Source organism: Heterocephalus glaber, unplaced genomic scaffold (assembly GCF_053883595.1).
Source record: "Heterocephalus glaber isolate CG9 unplaced genomic scaffold, H.glaber_assembly_v1.0 deba00001067, whole genome shotgun sequence".
In the NCBI taxonomy this organism is placed as follows: domain Eukaryota; kingdom Metazoa; phylum Chordata; class Mammalia; order Rodentia; family Bathyergidae; genus Heterocephalus; species Heterocephalus glaber.
In genome coordinates, this window is record NW_028258187.1 from 6,382,283 (window position 1) to 6,406,469 (window position 24,187).

Below are 24,187 nucleotides of genomic sequence, written 5' to 3' on the forward strand. Positions count from 1 at the left end.
AACCTACTACATAATTATTTGCTTTGTAAAAACATCTATTTTTCAGTTATGTGGCATTCAACGTAAGATTTCTTTCACACCGAAGTAAAGATTTCTTCTTACTGAAGTAAGGTTTCATGATCACAGGTATTGCATGAAGTGGGGATAAACCTGAAACTGACAAGCCACTGTCTGTAGTGTGGCTAGAAAATTATAATACCTGCAAATTTCACCGGGAAATTGGCACTCCTAGAATCTACACCTCCTATGAATACACGGTTCCAAAGCCCCGGCCAATGGATACTTATTTGGAAAGAGATGACATTTGATGGCACAAAATGGTAGTACTTAAGTGCATGTTGACATTCTCTACATTTTTTTTTTGCCAGAGGATTTAACCTGCTTTTTATTTTTTTGCAGGCCTAAAATTTCCTAACCAACATTTCTTTCCCTTACAGATTATTTTCCAACCCTTCTGCATTGTTGAGCTATGAAGTGACCGATCTCCAGCCATGCAGTGAGTACGAGTTCCGGCTGGTTGCCTCCAATGCATTTGGCAGTGCACACAGCTCTTGGATCCCACTCTTGACTGCAGAGGATGGTAAGTGGTCTGAGCCATACCCAGCCAAATGTCTTGGATGTTAGGGAGGCTTAAACATCTAATTCTTCCAAAGCAAGAAAATGAGCCTCTTCTCTTTTCTTGTCATTAAATGCCAATAATCTCTTCCAGGCAAGAGAGAGGACAAGGGTGGTCATTCTCTCCAGAAGGAAGAGAAATGTTGGCTTGGAGTGCTGGAGGGCTTGGTCTAAAGACAGGAAGAAATTCACAGCAGCCTAGGATATGACTCCATTCTGTCCTCTGGGGTCCACTTAGGCACCCTGCAAAAGCAGGGTTGGCATCTTCTGCTCTGTGACAGTGTTCTCTGCTCTAGAGGAATTCTAGCAGGTCGGAGGGAATGCAAGCAATGTGGATGTTGCATCCTGAGAGTACTTAGTGGGTCTATGTACTTATTCCGGGAAATAGATCCTGTTGTGCTTTTACCCACACCCAAAATGCACCTCTAGGACAGAGAAGTAGAGTCTGACCTCAGTGATTCTGCATCTAACACAAAGCATACATTACAATTGCCTTATGCAAGTAATAAGGAGAATTTTCTAGATTTCCATTGGAAAGCTATGTTTGATAAACATGCTTTAACTAAGTTATGTTTAGGAAATAAATACATGGATATAATATTTGGTTTATACAAATTATATCTCCAGATGAGTAAATATTTATTTTTTTGATGAGTAAATATTTAAAGAGAAATATTCATGTATGAAAGTTGGAAATCAAGTTATGCAGAGTGAATGAGGAACTGTATCTTTGAATAATGAGGTTTTTATGGTTAATTTTTTTTTAAATTTTATTTTATTGGTACATTTTAGGTATACAATAGAATGACATTCATCATCGGGAATTTGCACCTTTACAAAATCTCTCTTGGTTCTTATTTTACCCCCTTCCCCTGCCCTCCGTATTTATAAAGACTTTGTTTCCATTTTTTTATTTTCTCATATTAATTCCATTCCCTTGTTTCCTGTCCCTTTAATCTTGTCGAGTATTTTAATCATAGACTCCTTAGGAAATGTTGTTCTATTGGCCAATTGCCATTCTGGCTTTATATCTAATGAGAACCAAAGTGACTCTCAGAAAGCTGGGTATTAATACAGTGGTACAGAATTGGAAGTGGTATCAATTATGTATTAAGTAGGTGGTTTTATTTTTATAATACTTTTAATTGTATTATTTTAGTGATGATAAGACATAAAATGAGAGAGAATTGGAACAATTTTCTATCTTTAAAATTTACTTCATTTTTTAAAAACACCATTATGAACAATAATATATGATACTTAATCCATTTCTCCCAATTTGTCATTACTCCCTAGGAAAAACTTAGGCAGTTTTCAAGGGTTCATCCAGTGCTTTTGGTCTCAAGGGTACCATTTAGAAAATTATCAGTGCAGTAGAATAAATGGCACCCAAGACCTATGAAGCATTAATGCCCCACCTTTTAGAGGGAATGTCACACACAGTCTGGAGAATCAAACACCATGGCCACTACTTGTGTTCAGATTTAGGAACTGGATGGAGTGCTCAGGCTCAAAATAGATTCTTTTAAATTTTTTTTTTAAATTGAAGACAGATCTCTGATATTCTTATGTATAGCAGCATCCTTAATGTCGCTCAATGAAGATGAAAAAAGTAATTATTCATCCCACTGCAAAGATCCTGATGCAATAGACTGCCAGGTTGGAAGAAGAGGGAAAGGACATCCTTTCTTGACATTGAAATTTCTTTTCCCCTAGAGAAAGGGCACACTAGGATTCTCTCAGTGGCCATCTGCCCACAATCCTTACTGAGTGGGGGCTGTGACCTCCTATCTCTAGGCAGAGAGTGGCCCATAAATAGAATCCAAGGTGCTGCCGATTACCAATTAGTACTGTATTCTTTGGTGAGCAAACTTACCTCTTGTCTCCTCTTTTTATAAAATGAGCCCTACAGATTGTGTGTGCTGAGGATTTTCGTGCAGAGGCCCTACCATCTTTGTGATACTTGGGGTCTGGGTTGGGGTGGCCTGTGTTTCCCTTAAGTAAGAATGAGTAACACTGGAATGCACAGCAGGTAGCAACTCAGGAAACCCAAGCAGTCGTTTTTATTGAAATCCTTCTCCCGAGATGGATGGACTCACCCTGCCTCTACTTTGCATGGACACTGGGAAGTCGAAACATGAACAAAGACTCAGGAGAGCTGTTGGTCCCTGCAGGTTAAGTTGCCAGCACACACTCACCCCCAACACACAGCGAGAACGGTGTCCTCTATATTTTGGGTGTCAGTGGAGATGGAGGCCATCTCCAAGCCGATGTGCAATTGAATTGACAGAGACTGAGTGATTGGCATTGGGCACAAGCAGGTTTTCTGTCACGGCCACGAAGCATTGCTTCTAAAGCCCCCTCTCCTGCCAGCTGCCTGCCAGCACACACATTCAACTTGATCCTGAGCAGAACTTGCTGCCCACCAAAGTGGGATTTCCTGTGTAGAAATTTCACATATCATCTTACAGAATGAAATGGAGGAGTCACCCGGTGCCCACGTTTAAATTCCATACCACCCACGGGAGCCACTTCTCTTCTGTTACCCACATTCTCAGAACTTCCCAGCACCTAGAGAGGTCACCCATGGCAGTATTTGCAGTGTGATATTTTGTGACAAGGAGGTTCATCAAGCCTGTGACACAGCTGAAACCAGAAAGAGAAACCTAAAGAAACGAGACACCACCAGGGAAACTCAGGCCTGGGTGCTGCGCAACGTTCTCATGGACGGATAAAGGGTTGTGAAGAATTTTAATAGATTTTTTTTCAAATAATCTGTCATTTACATCAGTGTACCACCAATATCCAGTTCCATGCATTTTTAAAAATCTAGTGTGCTGATGCCAAATAATAATAATGCACATTTCTTATGAATATTTTAAATCCTGTTAAACGTGTGTTAATAAAAGATGCTTGTTCCAGCCAACTTGGTCAGTGTAGTGTTCCACTATACAAAACCAGATAAATACAAACAACGCACTATTTTCTCTAATGTGCTGCTGGCAATCCAACCCCCTCAAATGTCCATAGCTTGCCAAAAATACATTAAGACGGTGTTAGACTTAGGAGCTTGCGTATGACTAACAAAATGAGCATTGTGGTATCTTTAAACCAAAAATAACCATCTGTCCCGACTAGATTATTCTTCCCTCTCTCTTGTATATTTACAATTGTTTTGTGTTCAATATGTGAATGTAGAAATCGTGCTGGGTGGGGAGGATGTTTCTTTGAACCCCAGCTTAAATGCAATTCTAGTTTTGTGCCTACCAGAATCCTGTCTTTTGTAAAAATAAGATAGCTCATGTTTCCTTAAAATCTAGATTCCCTAGATCAATGAAAGTCAGACAGTTGGTTTTTGTTAATGTTTTTCAGGTAAAGAGATAAAAATATGAAATATCCACTTATTTTGGTTATTGTAATAACAAATATATCTGGTACAGACAGGTAATGAGATAGACCAGTGAAACTGAAATTTTCTAAAAAATGATTCTTCTACTTCAAAATAAAACCCTGAATTGGCTCTACAATAAAGAATTAGTTGTTGGGTATTTTTAAAATTTGATAATTTCCTCAAATTTATACTTTAAAATTCCACATTTATATTTTTAATTACTAATCTAAGAGAAATTCTTAAATAACACTTGTGGGATTTGAACAGTTTATTCTGTGGATCTGCATGAACTTGTGTGTGTGTTTTCATTATTTTGCTGAGACACTAATTATTCATGAGTTTTGACTAGGGTATGACAGGGAGATGTAACTATCTTATTAACTATGCAGTGAGATTTTAAGTACTGCTGACTTACTGTAGTTATTCATTGTGTTAACTTTTGTTATTTTTATTCATTTATAATTGCTCTGTGAACAGAAGATGGAGAAGGTAGAAAATCATCCTGGTGTTTGGGTCCTCCTTTGTTTTCCCCCTTAGCAACCCTGCCTTATCTTTGAGATTCTTATAGCAGTTTACAAAGGAGCCCAGGACCTTCTAGAGTAAGACAGACAGAAGTGACAATGTTAATTGAGATCCAGATCTAACAGGCTTCTTTTGTTGTTTGGCAAATGGTGTTCATGCATCAAAGTCAAACATCACCTTCTCCGCAAACCCCTCCATTCTGATCACCTCTTGAGAATTTTGGTTTGTATTTGCTGTGTGTCATCAATGTGCCCTTCTATATGGTAACTTTTTCCTGGGACTCTGTCTCTTTTCTCTTTGGGTCAGCAATGCACTGATGAGAAAGTGTCTGGAGTAGGGTCTAGTATGGAGCAGGCACCCATAATTGTTGCTGAAGTTCTGACTGAAAAGAAAGTTTGATGGAAGTAACTCCATGAAAACTCAGCCAAGCACAGTGGACCCTGGATTTACGAACTCAATTCATTCCTGAGGGCTGGCTGTAACTCAAGGTGGTCAGTTGAAGGCTCAGGCTCCCCTCCACAGCCTTCACAGTCTCTCTTCTGTACACAGGCGGATCTCAGTGTCCTCAGACACTGACCTAGTTAACCCCACACAGGAAAGGATGCTGTGATGTTCCTTCCAGACCTCTGTACAGGTTAAACCTGTATCTGAGACCACCTGGAAGCACAAGTGGCAGGCATTCAAGTTGTAAGTCAAGATGATGGTCACAAGTGAAAACTAAAATTGCAGTCATAACCCAAATTGTTGGTATGTCAGGCCGGTTGTAACTCGAGCATCCACTGTAAACTGTTTGCTGGGCACCTATTGTGTAAACACCAGGGGTGAAAGGGACACAGAAGCTCCAAGAATGCATGGAAGCTTCTATTCTGGCCAGGGGAACACTAGAAAACCATAGCTGGAGCACACAGCTGAAGGGCCATGGAGCAGGGGTGTTTCCCTTAAGATGGGGTGTCAGGGAATGGGGAGCGACATAAATGTGATGCTCACTTCCACGTCAAATTTCCAACCTGCTTCACTGTCATTGCTCCAGGAGGAGGTGGGAAAGCAGTCCTTGTAGGACAGGACTCATCAGACATGGGAGCTGCTGTCCGTGCTCTGACAGGGTTCTGGCCTCTGAGCAGGGAAGAACTAACGGGACCAGAGGCGGAGGCAGGGAGGGAAATCAGAGTGGCCTCATTGTAGGCCCCTTCCACATTACTGATTGGTTTGCACACGCTAAGGCTCCCATTACAGGCCCTGTCTGTGATATGTGTTGTTCAAAACAAAATGAGGAGGAGAATTGATAGTGGATTCCCAAAGGAAAATGGTATTTCCTGTCCTTATTCTGGCAGTCTGTAATAAGCGTAAAACTCACTGTGTCCTCTGACAAGGAAGAGAAGTAAAAGTGTGGTACGAAGTGTGAGAAACTGATCGGGACAATTCCTACAATAAGATTGTCCCAGTCACATGATAAGTGCCACATGCCCTTAGGAGTAAATGGATTTCTGAACTCAGTATTGTCTGGCAAACCTCTTTTTTATGATTCATATATTTTAGAATTTAAAATCTCATCCTGCACCCTTAAGATAAGCGTTCTGTGCAGGAGGGAAATGGGAACATTTTTAAATGAGGGTGGAGTGCATTTATACCAATAGATTTTGTTTGATTTAATGAAAAAATATGAATCACATGTTTGAGTACAGCTGCATGATTATTTCATTTTAACCATTCCAAATATCGTTCTGAATTGCTTTGAATATTAATCTCTTTTGCCGACTTGTTTATACTTTCTTTGTGGTTATCTATTTCTTAAGAGAGCAGATCTGTGATCACAATAAAATATCTACTCCTCTGACTTTGAAAGCAACAAAGCTCTACATATTTTTACTACACACTTCTCTTTTCTGTTGTATAGATTCTCCCCAAACACTCACATTTCCAGAATTAATACAAGCAGATATTTATGATTATTTTATACTCTTATTATTAAACCCTAAGATGCAGAAGACCCTAAGTTGAAAGTAGCCAAGAGAGAATCCTCTGAAAGGATGGATTGAATAATCAGGAATTCTGTCCAACCCGTCTCAGTTTTGCTCTTGATGTATTGAATTTCTTTTGAGCACCTGAAGCACCACACACTTCCAAATTCGAAGTGTCAGTAATTTCCATATTATTTACATCTGTCATCTTAAGAATTCAGGAGAAAGCAACGAGAAATCAAGGTGGCTCCAGTCTTTCCTGTGCTTAGTTCAGGAAATTAATTTAAATAATTTTAGTGCAGCTGTCTTATTATTATTGCTCCAGTTGTATTGAATGGCTATTATATGCAAGGCACTGACACGCTGTATGTTTGTTCTCTAATTACCCAATGCTATCTGCTGGCCATTTATTAAACATTTGTTTTAAAATTATTTTTGTTCCTTAGCTTTGAAAAAAAGAAACTTTCAATCCATGAACTGTGCTGCCTTCTGTTTGCCAGTATCACATTGTCTCTCTGGTATGAGAAACCGAAAGTGAAAATAAAGACAAAAAAGAGTAATAAATACAGGCAAATAGGAAGAAATTGTTCAAAATTATACGGAATGTGAGATACTTTGAGAATACTTAAAATGTTTTAGGTGAAAAAAGAAGGGCATAGTATTGTTGGAAAAGGAGCTGAGAGATTAGCAAATTAAAATACATTCTTTTTAGATCATGATGCACCGTGAATTTACCATTGTTATTTGCTAATTTTGTTATGAAAAGTTATTCTTTCATAGAATGGCCTTTATATTCTTTATTAATATCTGCTTGTGTTATATTAAGATATATTAAAATTTTTAAAAACTTGGAGTAACGCAAAAAATATAATGTACAATTCCATCCATAGAGTTGCTGTTTTTCTAAAAAAATATCCTATTTTTCTTAGAGTAAATAAATAATTTGTCCTGAAAAAAGATGTGAACTGTGCGAGGTGTTCCAGTGCCCCTTGTCACATGTTGCTATTTAATGACCAGATTTAAGGCTCTCAGATTCTTAAAGTTCAAATACATGAAAACTGGGCCGGGGTTTAGCTCAGTGGTTTCGCTGCCTGCTGCGCAAGCGCAAGGACCCAAGTTCGATCCCCGGTACCAAAAAAAAAAAAAAAAATACATGAATACTGCTAGCTATTAGTAAAAAGATATGCTCACCATGAACATTTTCTATAGCATTTCCTATACCACCTGCGTATTTGAGAATATTCTATAACGCTAAAACACTGAGTAGATTCCTTTTAATCATGTTATCTTATTCTGATCATGTCCCTGAAACCCCAGTTTCCCAAGATTGATTAAATAAATTAGAAGGCAAAAAAGATTGTTCAGGGCCAGAAGGAAGCTCTGTGGGCGATCAGGAAGCAGCCTCAAAACGGAGTTGATGAGCTATACTAGCAATAATGCACATGAGGTTTTCCCTAAGTACAGTGGGTGAATCTGGTGACCTTTTGTGCACTTGGGCCTTTTTTTGCCTTCGTGGCTTCTCACATCAACCCAGTTTTACCCCCAAACTTTCAAGGAAGCAGCTGCTGTCATTTACCTCACAATATTCCCTGTGAGTGTAGAAGTCACAACATTCTTCCTAAGATGTACTCTTGTGTCTCCCGAATATGCTGTAGTAGTTCTCTTCCCTGCAGACTCTCAAATCATGTCCTTTCCAGTCCAACAACTGCTCCCCTTCAGACACTCCTTTCATTAAATAGCACCACCTGTGGTACTTGTCTCCTTCTTATCAGGTCTCAGAAAGACAAGTTTCATTCTACACAACCTTGTAGTGCCCGTTCTTACTGTGTATTTTGGGTTGCGACTACTGTATCCTCTTCATTACCACAAAATGCATATTTCTTTATCTTTATTTGATTGGTCTTTTTACATTTGGGTCTTTCATTGTGAGCTGTCAGAAATTCTTTGGGGAAGTAGTTGGGGTATAAATAATAAATTGATAAAAGAATTCATGATTAAAGTGCAGATAGACTCCTTTGGTCTATTCCTCAGCTAACATATCAGTGCTGCATATCAGAGGGTACTTTAACAGCTAGCATATGATAGATTGCTTTGGATAGTTTTACATTTATGTATCTATCCTCTTCATTTTATGTCCATTGGTAAATTGAGGGGGATATTCATTCATGGAGTTAATGTTACCAAAAAGAGCTTTGAAACCGAGTGAGCTTTAACTAGAATGGTAAAACGTTGCTCCTGGGCAATACTTGAGACCATAACAGGAAATCCAGTCAATTGATCGTGGGTAACTTGAAGTGTAGAAAAATCCATGAAAACCACAGAAAGTTGTGCTCACCGAGTTGTGAGTCATTCACGCACTCTCACACCCCTATGCACATGTACCCCTCACAATGTGCACACCTGAGCATAAAAATAAATAAGCAGACTCCTCTGTTAACAATTTCATTACCCTATTTTAGGCTAGGGCTGAACTTTGGAAGCTAATGAGCTAAACAGTTTCCCATAAAGGATCATTTCATTTGCCAAAATGAAACTACTTTCCCTTATTAATGCCGTAATGAAATGGTCTGAAATACAGATCTGTGATCTGGCCAGAAAGGACACACTTGTGCCTGGCTCCAGGAGGGAGTTCTCTAAACAATCACACCCACGGAGAGGGCTGTACGGCTGTTTTCGTCCCCGGCCAGCTGAGCTGTGTGCCTGTCACCCTGCCCAGCCTCCCCTCCAGTGGCAGCCACATTGACAACATGTTATACTCCACATTGATTTTACAGTTAAGGAGCTGATTGTGATATATAGGGATTTTAAGAATTCAGCTGAGAGGCTGACTTTTGCCTTTTATCATTCCATTAAAATTTTATAACCATCTTTTTCATGTCATTTCATCCATGAATTCTTACTTTAGAAAGTGATAGCTACTGCTGTGAGCATAACTTTTCTCCTGTTCGGAGCTTTTTATTGTATTAGCCAACTACCCCAATTATAGTTATTACTCATGTTTTACATAATTGTGGTGACCCTTTCAAGCATGCAGTAGCAGGCCAGTTGATTTGTATATAGAATTAGATGATTCCGCTTATCATTTTAAAGCTCTAAATTGAAAGAGTGCCAAGATCAGGTTGTAACACGTCCCTGGCCAGAGGAGCTAATGACGGCACCAGCCACGTGCTCTCCGGGACTGGACCAGTCCGAGGGCCCTCGATGACAAGAGTGGGAGCCCATGCAGGCTCCCAAAGAGGGACGCTAATGAAATGAACGCTGGCTTTTAAGGGTGAAACACATCATGAAATTGAAATGGAAGATCTCTTCTTTCCCAAGGTAAGAGATCATCTTTAAGGAAACGCTGTGTTCTGCGGGAGCTGGAAGCACAAGTTCATCTCATTATCATAGATGCTTCACCTCTAATATCATCAGTGTATTCAGGAGAAACAAAAGCCTCTCCTCATCACAGAGAACAAACTGCATCCTTGTTGTGGCTTTTCCCTGAAGATGCTCCCAGTTTGACAGTTCACACAGGAGGAATAATTATGCAAGACCCTGATGAAAACCCTAAAAGAACATATTCTGATTTTTAAGTGTGTATTATTCTTTTCTGGGGAGAGAAGGTGAGACAGGATTAGACGTTAAAGACTTGCATCTCCACCATTGATTTCATGAACTCCCATCTCAGAGGATTTATTTTTTTTAGATTTCAAAACAACACTGATATCCTGCAAGACTCACACTTGCCTTTCTCTAGGAAATAACAAATCTAGATGACAGGTATAAATAAGAAAGGAGCTATCTTCCCATTTTGATACAATAATTGCTACCGCTACTGGATACCAGACAGCAGAAGAAATGTTACAGTGGATTTAAGAAAGCTTTAAAATGAAGGCTAACAACGCACCGGGATGAAAAACACGAGCCACACCGAGCAAGATGGCTGTCCTTTTAGGGTTTCTCCCTTCAAAAAGGATACATATAGTAGGGAAGGGTGGAGGGGGTGAAGGGAGGGCTAGGAATGGGGAAAAAGTAAGAACCAAGATGCATTATGTAAAGGTACAATTCCCAATGAGAAATGTAATTGTGTTGTATACCTACAATGTACCAATAAAAGAATTTAACAAAAATTTAAAAAAAAAAAAAAAAGGATACATAGACAAACAACTTTCTGAAATGGCTTGATTTCAGGGCTAGTGCACTGTAACACCTCTCCCCTCAAAGAGTAGTTATGCTCCTGCCATCAAGTCTGATTGGCGGCAAATACGTGGACCCTGTTGTCTAAAGACATGCTCCTGTAACTGCCGTTACCGCAGTCCCCAGCCTTGCAAAGCACTGGTTGCTTGAATATGTGGACCTTGGTGGAGCACTGATTCCCTCTCACTCACACTCACACCACGCTGTTTTAAACAATTACCAAAATCCAAGTATATCTTTTTTAAAGATTTTCAATAAAATCTAATGTTCACAGAAAAAAAATCTCATAAATGTCAAAATTGCTGTGGGCAGAAAAGGGGAATATAGTATTTTCTTGATCTGTTGTAGCAATTTATAGATTTCAGGCTGTGGTTTATAAGAATGCTAAATGTTCTGGAATTACAGCTGTTACTGATCAGTGATTGAGCCAGATTTGTGTTATTGCACCATGTTCTTGCTTGTACCTAGAGAGCAGTAAAGCTGCAATATAATAAAAAGCACCTGCATTTTAAATGAAATTTCAATTGAAAAACTTAACAGCCCTTCAAATTGCAGAATTTAACGCAGCCCAGTAAAGCTTAAATAACACTTTGCCTCCGCAGGCTGAGGGGTTTGCATTCAAGGTGACTTGATTGTGTCGCATGGTGAAATTATTTACAATTAAGGAATTTCTCTGGAGGGCTGCAGAATATTTGCTGTTCCACAACACCTATGCAGGCATATGGTGGGCCTTTTTCAGTATTCATGGAGCCTCCTGAACCTTTATGATAATTGAATCAGTTAGAGTGCTGAGTGGAGCAAGCATAAAACCTGTTAACCTAAAGGTCAGATCTGTGCATTGTTTATTTATCAGTAGGTGAAAGAGCTAAATCGGCAGCTTCTGTCACAGTCACAGTAAAAAATCACCTATAATATTAACAGGGAGTAGATAAATTGCAAAACATGGATTAGAATGATAAACAGAAGCAAGTGTAATATGGAATATATAATGAGAGACACTGAAGGATTTTACTGGGCTCTAAAATATGCAGGTTTGGTATGATAGTGTGATTGATTATAGTTAGTTGCCGGGGCTCTAGAAAAAGATGTGGCAGAGCTAGAAGTTTGGTTACAACCACCCTCTTGTAATAGTTCCCTCCTCAAGCCTTTAGTTCAAGAAATCCTGGTGATATTTTTTATCGTTAATAAAAAGAAATACTTCTGATAGGTCTCTCTTAGGTAGGAATATGAAAGTTTTAGTTCAGTCGTATTCAGCAAGTCATCATGCACATTGATAAGCATGGTGGTCATGGTGCTTGTCTGTATGGTTTTTGTTTGCTTACCTCCTGGCCTTCACCAAGGTTCACCTTCATAGCCTTCCAGGAGTTACCTATTGCTCAGTTTAGCTTTGTTTTTGAGAACAAGTGGGAATTTTCCTAGAGGTGTCATTTCCTGGATTTGTTCTCCTTTGTAGGACCTGGAGCCATGGAGCCTCCAATCCTTCGGGACGTGAGGTCGACAACAATATCAGTCACTTGGCACCCTCCCTTAAAGCCCAACAGGGTCATCACTCATTATAACATTTACCAAAATGGCGACCTGTACTTGAGAACGTCGGGAAATGTCACTAATTGCACAGCAACGCATTTACAGCCGCATACTGCCTACAAGTTTCAGGTAGAAGCCTGTACCTCCCAAGGATGCTCCCTCTCCCCAGAGTCCCAGGCCACATGGACACTCCCAGGGCCACCCGGAGGTATCCTGAGTCCAGAGCTGTTCTCTGATACTCCAACATCGGTCATTATATCTTGGCAACCCCCCACCCACCCCAATGACTTGGTGGAGAACGTCACAATTGAGAGAAGGGAGAAAGGGAAGGAAGAAACCAGCACCTTGGTGACCCTCCCAGGAAACCACTTCACAAGGTTTATTGACAAGACTCCTGCTCTCAGCCCATGGACACAATATGAATACCGGGTCCTGGTGGGCACACTTAACGGAGGCACCAACAGCAGTGCTTGGGGAGAAGTCACCACAAGGCCCTCGCGCCCCCTTGAGGTGCAGCCACCAGAGGTGAAGGTGCTGGGACCTGACTCAGCTAAGGTAAGGCACTGTGTGTTGTGTCTCCTCCACAAACTAGCATTTACCCTGGACTGACTTGGTGTGGAACAGAGCCATCTACTGACAAAACAAACACATTTGTTGTTTTAGGCATTCACTGGAGAAGCCCGGTTTGGGCCTTTGGCCCAAACTCTTGAATTCAATGTCAGTTTTTCATTTCTCCCTGTATCCCCTTAATTATATTGCTGAGATGCTTCCATTTGCCTCGCACACCTGAAATACTTTGAGTGCCACAATGGGATGCTTAGCTTAACCACCACGTCACATTTAAATAGATCAGAAAATGAGAAGAGATGGGGAAATACGGAGGAGTAGATTAGCATATCAGCAAAAGTTCTGATTACCAATATTCTGGTATCTTTTAAGAATCAAAGAATTGAAAAGATGCAGTAAGAAATAAAAATAGCACGTTACTGGGGTGTCTAGGAAGTGCTCAATCTTCCACCTCGTTCTTTGGGGAATGAACTCTAGAGGACTGGATAACTACCAGTGTTTTGGCTGGCATACAAACTTCATTCAGGGGAAATTAGTGTAACCAAACAGGAGGGAGTTTTGTAGCTTAGAAGCCTCTTTGTGTAAATACACACATGCTTCCATGGATCCAGTCTTGTATCACTGCCAAAAGCGCTGGTACAGTAGCTTGCTCACCAGAGCACAAACCAAAGGGCATTTGCATACAGCAAAGTTCATCTGTTGGAACGACTGCTTGGATCTATGTTGTTCTCTCGAGTGCAAAAAAGGCAACTACTAGTTCATGCTAAGCAGCGCAAACTGTTGAAGAAATTTAATTTAACCTCCAAGCTAAGGCTATTCGAAGAAGTCTTTATTAATTTCAGCATGAAACTAAGTAAAGCAGCACAGTTTTTTGATAGAAATAGCAAAAGTAAATGGAAATACAGTGATGAGACATAAAAAGGAAATTAATTTTTAAGTACAGGATATGCAATGTTTATTACATGGACTGGGTAATCCTAGGAATTGCTTTTCAGTCAAGGGAAAAACAAAACAAAACAAGACAGAAACTCCAAACAGTTGTATAGGTATTAATCATTCCAGAAATGATTTTCTCTTTCTATCCTGGGGGAATTTTGCAGAACTTTGGTAGCATTACCAATCGATAGGATGCGACAAACACTGTCGCCCCACAAAGTAAAGCTACATAATGGACATTGCGCTGGGTTCTTTCTGACAAAAACTTTCCAACTGGCACTGCTGATGGCAGCAGGTCTGAAAAAAGAAAACACATTTTCAGAAGAATAATAGCTCCTCCCACAATTCTACCTCATTCACCATCTATAAACAATGATCAAAGCCATTCAGAACAAGCTGCTTGGCTTTTTCTTCATCCATCAGTGAAACTATGTGGGTTGTCAGCTTGCTAGGGAAGTTTGGTTTAGTTTGGTGGGGGGCTCAGCCTCACACGCAGTCCGTGCCCCGAGGCCCACAAAGCAGGGGTAATCCCAGGCCAGGAGCCTGAAAGTTCCTAAGGCAGGGCCTGAAATACACAGACCTGGTATGATGGTGATAACTCTTTAAAAAATTCACACTTTTTATTAATTCCCATTTTACAACTAGAAAATAACAAATGAAGAAAATCAGCACAAATATCCAACTGAATCTAATATTTCGTGATATAGGTTTAAATATTTTTAAAATAACATAGCTTTGCTTCAGCACTATTGGCTCCCATTTATGTCCAGAAAAATCTTAGGACTTTACCAACATACAAGTTCTAGTGACAACTTACCTGGTAAGTGGAGATACAGTATAGTGCAGTGAATGATGACTTCTCTGTGTAAAATACAAATTTAAAAGTTAAAACTGCAAATAGATACAATATTTATGGGGAATAACAGAAGGATATTGACTAATTCATTGGCTAAGAGATTCATTCAACATTTACCACACAGAATTGTTCCAAGTATTAGGATGAAGGAAATTGTCAATAATATTAATAATAGTAAAAACTTAAGCTCTACTAACATTTATAGAGCACCCACACAACTTTATGAATGACTCTTTTAAAAGTTGAGGTTACAGATCAAAATAAAGTCCCAAGCCTCATGGAATTTAAATTTTGGACAGAATATAGACAGAAAATTTAGACAGAATATATATATATATATATTCTCTATATATATATTCTCTATATATATATTCTATATATATATTCTATATATATATTCGAGAGAGAGAGAGAGAATATGTAATCTTTATTATATAGTACATTATGTAAAATCTATATTGTATATATTATATGTAAATATACATAGTAAATACAAAGGGTGATCAAAATATATGGTGAATGTTTAAAATTTTTTTTAATTACAGTAAAAGACACATCATCATTAATCTCTCTCAAAATCCTTCCCCTTGCTTTGAACACACTTATATCATGGTTCCTGCCACTTTCTGAAGCAGTTCTGGAGTCCTTTTTTGCAAGTGTCGTTAGCAGCTGTGATCAAAGGTACAGTGAATGGGGCTGGGGATTTAGCTCAGTGGTTCCAGCGCCTGCCTCACAAGCGCAAGGTCCTGAGTTCGATCCCTGGCACCAAAAAAAAAAAGTACAGTGAATGCTGCTGCCAAGTGCCATCCAAGGGAAAGCAGGCTCACGAAAATATTAAGGTGTGTCCTCATCTACCTTATTTACCAGTTCTGGCACCACAAGACTTCCACCTTTTTCCCAAAGTCAAAAGGTAAATGTTTTGAAATATTTCATTCAGGCAGTCATGAAGCCAACTAAAGACAAGAAAGAGGGCTTTCAGAACTGCTGAAGAAATTGGCAAGAATGGAGGGGCAAGTGAGCTAGAAGCGAGGGGCATGTGTGGGGGGATTGACGGCAGTGTGTCTTTCACGGTGATAAACTTTTTAAATTTAAACATTCATCATTATTTCAATCAAACCTTTTATACACACACACACACACACACACACACACACACATTTACAATATGCCTGGACATAGCAAGGACTTGAAGAGAACAAAACAAATCAAGTTAAGAAGAAGAAGCAGTGGTGATCAGGTAGGAGGGAGAGGTGGAGCTGGCATTTCCTTCTCAGTTGCCCTGTTGCTAGCAGCTCAATACCTCAGATTTCTAAGGTTGAGGTTGAAGGGCTGTGTCCCTCATGAGGCTTCTGCCTTAGGATTTTAGCTTCTCCTAATCCAGGCTCTACCTCTAAACACTGTCTTCAGATCAACACCTCTTAATCCTCATGATGGAAGTTCAGTTCATGAGTTTTTGGAGATAACAAACCATATGGAAAACACCTCCATTTGACGTATTCTTTACCTTATACAGTGCTGCCTGTAAGAATTATGCTCTAACAGGGAAAGCAAGAGACACTACACAAATTTGGGTCAACTAAAAACCAAATCCACAGAAGGGGAAAGGAAAGAAGGGAAAAGAAAAAATATGAGAAAAGGAAAAACATGGAAACAAAGTCTTTGTAAATGGGGAAGGGTGGAGGGGGTGAAGGGAGGGCAGGGAATGGGGAAAAATAAGAACCAAGATGCGTCATGTAAAGGTACAAGATCCCAACGATGAATGTAACTGTACTGTATACCTAAAAGGTATCAATAAACTAAATGGAAAAAGAAATCCATGAAAACATACCAGTAAGTATAAAGTAGGTGCTCTGACGTATCATAGGCATGAATTTTAAGGAAGGAAAATTGAGAAGCACACCAGACCAAAATCAAAATTTTTAAATCTTATTTGATTACAAGAAAAATAAATATATAATCTCAACAAGATTGGATCATCTGAACAACTAACAGCAATGCACTACCTTCTATGGTATTTAATTTCCTAAGCAAATTCATTTCCTTTTATAAAGTTGGTAGCAATGCTCTACCAAGACTGAAAAGGATAATTTGATAAAACTATAAGCTAATTTCATATATGAGTAGAAATCTAAAACTTTTAAATAAAATTTTAGCAAATTGAAGTAAGCAGAATATTAAAAGAATAATATGCCAGAACAAATCTGTTTTGATTTCAAAATGTAAGGATGGTTCAACATCAAGAAATCTATCCACATTCTTGTTACATCCAAGGAGGGAGAAAGGAACCCAGGGAGCATTTGTAACAGAAATGCAAAGTAAAATAAGATTAAGAAGAAAATACTTGAATAAGATGGAATTGGTGTAGCTTGCACTGACGGTTAGTACACTGAGGACTAAGAAGAAATAAAGTGCAGGAATAACTAAATTATACAACTGCAATTCAGGGCAAAGTCTTCTTTTCTGGTTTTTGAAGCCCTGAGGCTACCACCCACCTGGTCACAGGTAAAGCAGAGTCAAAGCTGAGCTGCCTTCTCCGGAGGGTCCTCTTGGGGCCCAGACTGCTGAGCCCCAGCCTCTGCCTACGAGCAATGGGGACTGCCAGTGTCCCTCCGAGGGTGTCCCTGGTGAACCCCTGTGTACACGGTGCCACGTGTTCAACCAGGGTAGAAGGAGTGAGTCTCAGTCGCCATGCTCACTGGTGTGTAAAGATGAGTGGATGAAACCGTAAATGAAATCTTAATAAATGTCTTATAGAAAATAATAAAATAATAGACAACTCATATTCATCCTGTGTCCCAGGATGCACTCATTTAATCCTCAGTACAGCTTTGCCAGAGTAATGCTCTTGGGATCCTCATTTTGCAGACAGGGAAACTGAGAGAGGAAAGATGAAGTAAAAGATAAAGCCGAAGGGAATCCAGACACCGGCAGTTTGAACCCAGAGCCTGGGCTCCTGCTTCTCTTCACCTTGTCTCAGGAGACCATTCCATCGCCCTGAATGGAAGGACTTGGTTCTGTAATGAGTCAGTCCTTGCAGGGTTAACATGAAAAGCTTATGTCATCCCAATCAGAACGCCAATGATGGTTTGGTTTTGTTTTAAACTGGCTCAAATAGTTTTAAAGTATAAGACTAAATGATGGAAAATATTCTCGAAAGTTATAGAAGAGAAGAATAGCTGTCTTTAAATTCACTGAATTGCATCAGTATAGTATTGGCATAAAAACAGACAAATGGCCAAGGGGAACAGACTCGAATTCCGATGTACTGTAGAAACACACACACAAGTGTGTCTACAGTGTATGTGCTTCTGATAGAAGTGGCCCTCTATTTCACTGGGAAAGTCTGGCTTACCTTAAAAATGATACTGGGCTCACCGAATCATATCATAATTAAATTCCAATAAACAAGGCTGAAATTTATAATTAAAAATAGTTAAAAAAAATAGCCCAGCATAAAATAAAAGAGAACTTTATATAACCTGAATGTGGGGAAGCCTTTTCTGGAAAAAAAAATAGAAATTTGGTAGCTTGAAAAGGATAATTCTCTGTTGCTAAAAAATAATTCAGTTGTTTTCTGCAGGGTACACAAATCTCCCTCACGGTTAAAATCCAAGAGATAGATTGGGAAAAGAGACTGTGTTAAATGTCATAAGCAAACAGATAATTTCTCCATAAGACAAAAAGAACAAATAATTTATAATAAAGAATAATTTAACAAAAATAGTTTAAACAAGACTATAAACAAATAATACTTAGAAAGATTTGCTACCTCACAAAATAGCAGAGAAATGGAATTAATTAAGGAAATTAGTAAAATTGGCAGACACTAAAACTAGTAATGCCAATTACTAATGTTTTTGTGGACATGTAGATCATGGACACTTTTGTCATTTGTGATAAAGTAAGTTCCTGCAAACGTTTCAGGATGAAACGCATCAATAATAATTATAATTAAGCATACATTTACCATTTATCAAGCAATCCTTGGTAATATAGCCAATGTAAAATAAATGTAATGGTACATGTTGCATACATTTGCAAATATTATTTTTAGCGTTAAAGTTAGGTCAAAAGGAAACTAAATGATTCATTTTCCATCATGAGAAGAATGTCATACAACAACCACAAATGAGAAAATGTGCCCATGGTCTGTTCAGCTTTCAAAGCAAGTTTCCACCTAAGAGGTATGAAATGAACTTTTTAGTCCGTAAAGTAATTCAAGAGAGCCAGACATTTGGTCCGTGTGGACACGCCTGCGTTGCTTGTGCGCAGGATCCCACCACCCCGAGGAACCTGGGAGGGCGGGACCAGACGAAAGCCACCCTTCCTGGCCCACGCTGCGGGTGTCTCACGCACAAACACAAATGTGACATTTGGAACTAAATTATTCATCATTTTTAAAGCAAAAGAGGACACTTGCAAGGATAACTTTAACTTTACTTCCACAAACATTTATTGCCTAACTTCTTCTGTATGGAGCGTCCCCAGAGTCTAATGTTAGAAGGAACTGCTCTAGAGAGCAAATATTTACATGCTCTCTTTCCCTCCCATGCATGTCTTCTATTAAGTCATCTTAGAATGAACACCCTTATGTCTAGACATAAGGGCATGGACTGTCCATTCACATTCATTCGAGGACAAGCAGGCCCAGAGATGTTAAGTGCTTTCCTCAAAGTAACACAGCTGTAATGGCAGAGTTGGAATTAAATATTAGAAAAACATTTATACCCCATTCTCAATTCATTATATCCATTTTCATAAATGCTCCTATTTGTAAAATTCTTAAATATAATTTGGTGGAAGGAAGGAAGGAAATTAGTTTATAATATTTGTGTATGTTGGTCTTTTCAAGTCTGAGGTCAGTCAGCAAACCTGCACATCTTCATTTCTTTGAAGGCAGAAGACTGTGTAATGTTGCTTTTCAGGGACTGGAAAGACTTGGTGAAAATTGGTGGTTCCTTAAATAACCAAGTTACTATCTATCTACCTGTCCTGTTTGTTTCTGACAATTTCAAAAAGCTAAACAAAGAAATGGACATCTAAATAACTCGGAGCCACTCAAATAAATCACTGTGATAGGCAAGCCATTTCTGAAATAAACATTTTATTTCTAGTGGAAAATTAATTCTAATTTAAATGTTCAACATAAAATTCCTGTTTTAGAAGATACATATCTCACTTATCGATGCCAACAACATGCTCTTGGGTCTGAATTTTTGGGGAATCAACAATATTTTATAATCCTTCCTAGAAACAATGGATATATAAAAGGAAATTAAACAGGTGGAAAGTTTTTATCTCGTCTGTTTGAGCCACACTATAGTAATTGTGGTCTTTAGCATAGGAAAGAATAGAATTCGGTATTTAGCTAACCTAACTGGCTCCTTAAAAATCTTGGACACATTTATTTTTAATAATGGCTGCAGGATATTTTCAGGGTGGTAAAATCAGACACCATTTCTGTGAGTCTACTGCTATAGGGCAGCGTCCTCCAGATTGTTTAAAAAAAAAAAAAAAGCTTGTTTTATAGTATAGTTTTGCTAAAAATTTTCTATAGAAATGGATTCATTTTTTTCTAACCTGCAACTGCCAAAAATACAAATTTTTCTAAGTTTATAATTTTTTAGAAAATGAGAAAAATGGCTAATTTTTGAAAGCAAACACTTACAGTAGAGAAAGCAGGCTCTTTTAGATCTTCAAACGAGTATCTCCAGAGTCCTTACATGAAATCTCTTAATCTCTACTGGTAGATATCTTATTCAAGTTTCATCGTACGAATGCATTTTCTCAGCCTCGATACCAAGTTCCAAATCAATTCACTGTTAGCTCAACTGCTAACACTGACTATCCCCTAAGTTTTCATTCTTTCAAGTGTTGCCACACTCTGACCTGAATTCTCAGTATTCTGGTTTGAGAGGCAGGGAAGTTGTGAATTTCTCAAATCGGTCATGTCCAATGCTTCTTGGTAATCTTCCCTCTACATTTGTGTTCAAAGCACTAGGAAGCCCCCAAGTTTGACCTTGACTCTTGACTCATTTTTCAAGTGCACACAGGGTATTGTACCTCCAAACCCAAACAGAGCCCTATGCCAGCTCTGTGGTGTTTTCTTGCTCTAGATTTCTCTGACCATTTCTGCAGCTGATCCAGTCTGCTAGGCTCACGAGCAACACATCTAAAACAGTTCTTCATTCCGGTGTCTTTCCTGGAGCTCACAAAGACGCTTTTTAGATTAACGATTTGGGAACATACAACCAAATTTGGGTAGATGTTTATCCATTGCTGATTATAAATTGCCCAGTAATTATCAAGCAACTGCCCGACTCTTAGTAGTAGGAGCCCATTTTATCACCAATTATCAGCTGGAATATTCTTATAACAATCTTAGGTCAAGCTCTATCTGGGAGAAATGTTTCCTCTTTGAATTAAAATGGAAAATTTTGGTGAGGTCCTCCATATTTTTTAAATTATGATTCCTTTCTAAAATATTTAATGGCTCAACAAAAAATGGAAATCTAAATGATTAAGAGCCACTCTAAGTCATTTGATAACCATCTCTGAAATAAATATTTTATTTCCAGTGATAATCTATGATTCCAATTAAAAGTTTAACCTGTCCTCTCAAAAATACCTTTCTTTCTGATTTTTTATATAATTTTATTATAGGTGGAAAGATGTCACCCTGTTGATATTTCAAAATAACTATACTAAGGAAAAAAATAAAATCTAAGAAGCCATGATTAAGATTGTTGACTGAATCCCACCTCTGTGGGTGCATGTCACTGAAGAATATACAATTTATACTCTGCTAACAAAACACTTAAAGTTTGTTTGGGAAGCAAACTCTGGACCCTACTATACTATATATATTTATTCAAGGAGCACAGCAGGGCAGGAAGAGGAGAGATGAAATGGGGAGCATATACTTTACAGTAGCATAGAAATGGGTAGCGTATGCTTTATAATGGCCTATGCATGTGCTTTTAGGGTCCTTTTTCCTCCAAAAAAGCATGATTGAGTTACCACTGTCCTCTAGCAGAATTTAGCCAGAAAAGAAAAGAAACTTTAGATATGATCATATTCCATTCAAGATCATCAGTTAGTGAAACGGGAGCCTTTTTAAAAGTTTCCTGTATGTTTCTCATTACTAAAAGTAGGATTTTCTTGTATTCCTCTACTTGCTAAATTATGTACAAGGAAGATTCAGGAACATAATTGTGCTTCCTTGGAAAATGCAAATAGTGATTTCTCTTCCCCACCCTTCAAGAAAGTGATTTATGCAGTGTGTACACTAACAGTGCAAAGCAAGGGGTTCTGATGTCTCATGTAACTGAAATATAAACAAGAGGATGCCAAGTCCTGCTGCCACCCAATGGGTGTGTGAACTTTCTCCACGTGTTCACTCCATGTCCTTCAGAGCTCCCACCGTGGAGATGAATCCTGAAGGTGTGTATTAGGCTGACAGTCCTAGAAAGTAGCAAGACTAAAAGCCAAGCCCAGGAAACAGCATTTCATGCAGCCCCTGGTGTATGCTAATTGATCGCAAACCCTCCATTACTGTCTAATGCAGAAGTCTGAGGAGTGCTGAGGCATTTAGAAAATGACTTCCCTGAAGTCAGAGAAATTCCAGGCCTTGGGAACTGCAGTTGCTCTGCTCCTGTTTGTCACACTGATTCTAAGTTTAGCTTTCATTTCAGGTCACCTGGAAAGCCCCGTTCATGCCGAATGGCAACATCCTGAGCTATGAGATCCACATGCCCGACCCCCACGTTACAATCACCAATGTGACCCCTTCTGTGTTAAGCCAAATAATCACTCAGCTGTCTCCTTTCACCAATTATTCTGTCACCGTAATTGCCTGCTCGGGGGGTAACGGGCACCTAGGTGGGTGCACAGAGAGCTCGCCTACCTTGGTGACCACCCGCCCTGCTGCACCTCAGGGTGTCAGCCCACTGTCAGTGACTCCTCTCAGTGAGTCCTATGTCGGAGTCTCTTGGCAGCCACCATCCAACCCAAATGGACCTGATTTGAGGTAAGAGAAATTTACTGTGCTTCTGAATTTTGCCATGGTCTTGTCTGTACATAAAAAAGTAGAACAGACTCTTACTCTCATGTGAGCATAGAACTAATTCCAGTCACTGAGCATTATGTTGTATGCTGACTTACCTGGATCCCCGAGTTCAACAAGGCAGGAATAGCATCATAATATTGAGAAGAACTAAAAACCCCCCAAACAATCCCTGCTTTCTAAGTATTCATTTCATAATCCTCTTGATTTTCGAAGTGTATTTTTAGTCTGTGTTAGCAGCCTTGATGCACGTTCTGTGATACAGTTGTACAAACATGTCTCAGAATTCTAAAGCTAACACTGTAATGCTTTGACACATTGTTATTATCTGGAAACTTGCAAAGAATGTGGCCAGGGATACAGATAAGATGAAAGGAACGAGTTGTGATTCTAAAATGGCTTTGTAGCGACCTGAACTTGGTACTTAGCCAAGAATACAGAGTTGATAATTTTATCATTGTTTATAAAGTATTGATGGTAGATGTCATAGGAAATCATTAACTCAGTTAGCTTTTTTGTATTTCTGCTTTGTGTAAAATGAGCAGTCAAGGTTTGGCAAATGTGGAGTATAAGTAATGTAAAATGTTATCGTTCTCATTGGTAATCATAAAATGTGAATGTAGCTGATTGTTTGCAGTTATTAGAATATATGAGAGTTGAGCCAGAAAAAAAATGTTTATCTGGGAAAACTTCATAATTGTAAAATTAAGATGTTATTCCTTATGTTTGTGTACATGTGTCACACACACACAGACACACACACACACACACAAAGCAACCTGAATTTTGGTAATAACATTAGTCAAGATCATCCTGATGTTCCTGCTTGTCTTTTGTTTTAGATATGAGCTTCTGAGATGCAAAATCCAGCAACCTCTTGCATCAAATCCCCCAGAAGATTTAAATCTGTGGCACAATATTTATTCAGGAACTCAGTGGTTTTATGAAGATAAGGGTCTTAGCAGGTGAGATTACAAAAACTATTAAAACAAATGCTGGCATTTAGTTTGAGGCATGTGGAATAGTTCAAAGTACCTGAGTGTCTTCATTGTGTGAGCATGTTATCGGTTATGCAGTAGAGTAGGCTTGGCTATTATCTGTGGCATTAATCATGGGACTGTAACACTCAGTATGTTTAATGTTTGCCATCTTAATGGCATGCTGAAAGGAACCCTTTGAAGTCACACTTGTAGATGTTTGAGCCTTAACCTGCTGCCTTTGTCATAGCTCTATCCAGACATAAAACTTAATAGAGGAATTTGGAAATATTGAACATATACAAACTGTGGAAATTACCAGGCATTTGTAAAATGCTTGCTCTTTCTGGGTAGTCATTGGTAATAAGTCATTCATTCCACACGAAAAATAAAACAAAACAAAATTGTTTAGTTAACAGGATTGAGTCTTGGAAGAACTTTCCCTGGAGTTCAGAGAAGTTAAGAAAGGGACAAATGGGCAGTGTCGGAGGAGAACTACCTCTTAGAGATCTGGATTCTGTTACATGGTGTGCTAGACGGCCAGCTTTGTAATCTCAGGGAAATCATTTAACTTCTTCAAGCTTCATTTTTTTT

The 24,187-nt window shown here is 38.9% G+C and overlaps 1 protein-coding gene across 1 annotated transcript in view; it reads left to right on the plus strand.

The window, feature by feature from the left end:
- Ush2a (usherin) overlaps nt 1–24,187 on the plus strand; it is a 692,185-nt gene that overhangs the window by 438,698 nt on the left and 229,300 nt on the right. The window contains exons 39-42 of the mRNA XM_013066500.3: nt 438–580; nt 12,119–12,747; nt 22,246–22,580; nt 23,459–23,581. Of these exons, the coding sequence (XP_012921954.2) occupies nt 438–580; nt 12,119–12,747; nt 22,246–22,580; nt 23,459–23,581 (1,230 nt within the window). The remainder of the gene's footprint in view (nt 1–437; nt 581–12,118; nt 12,748–22,245; nt 22,581–23,458; nt 23,582–24,187) is intronic.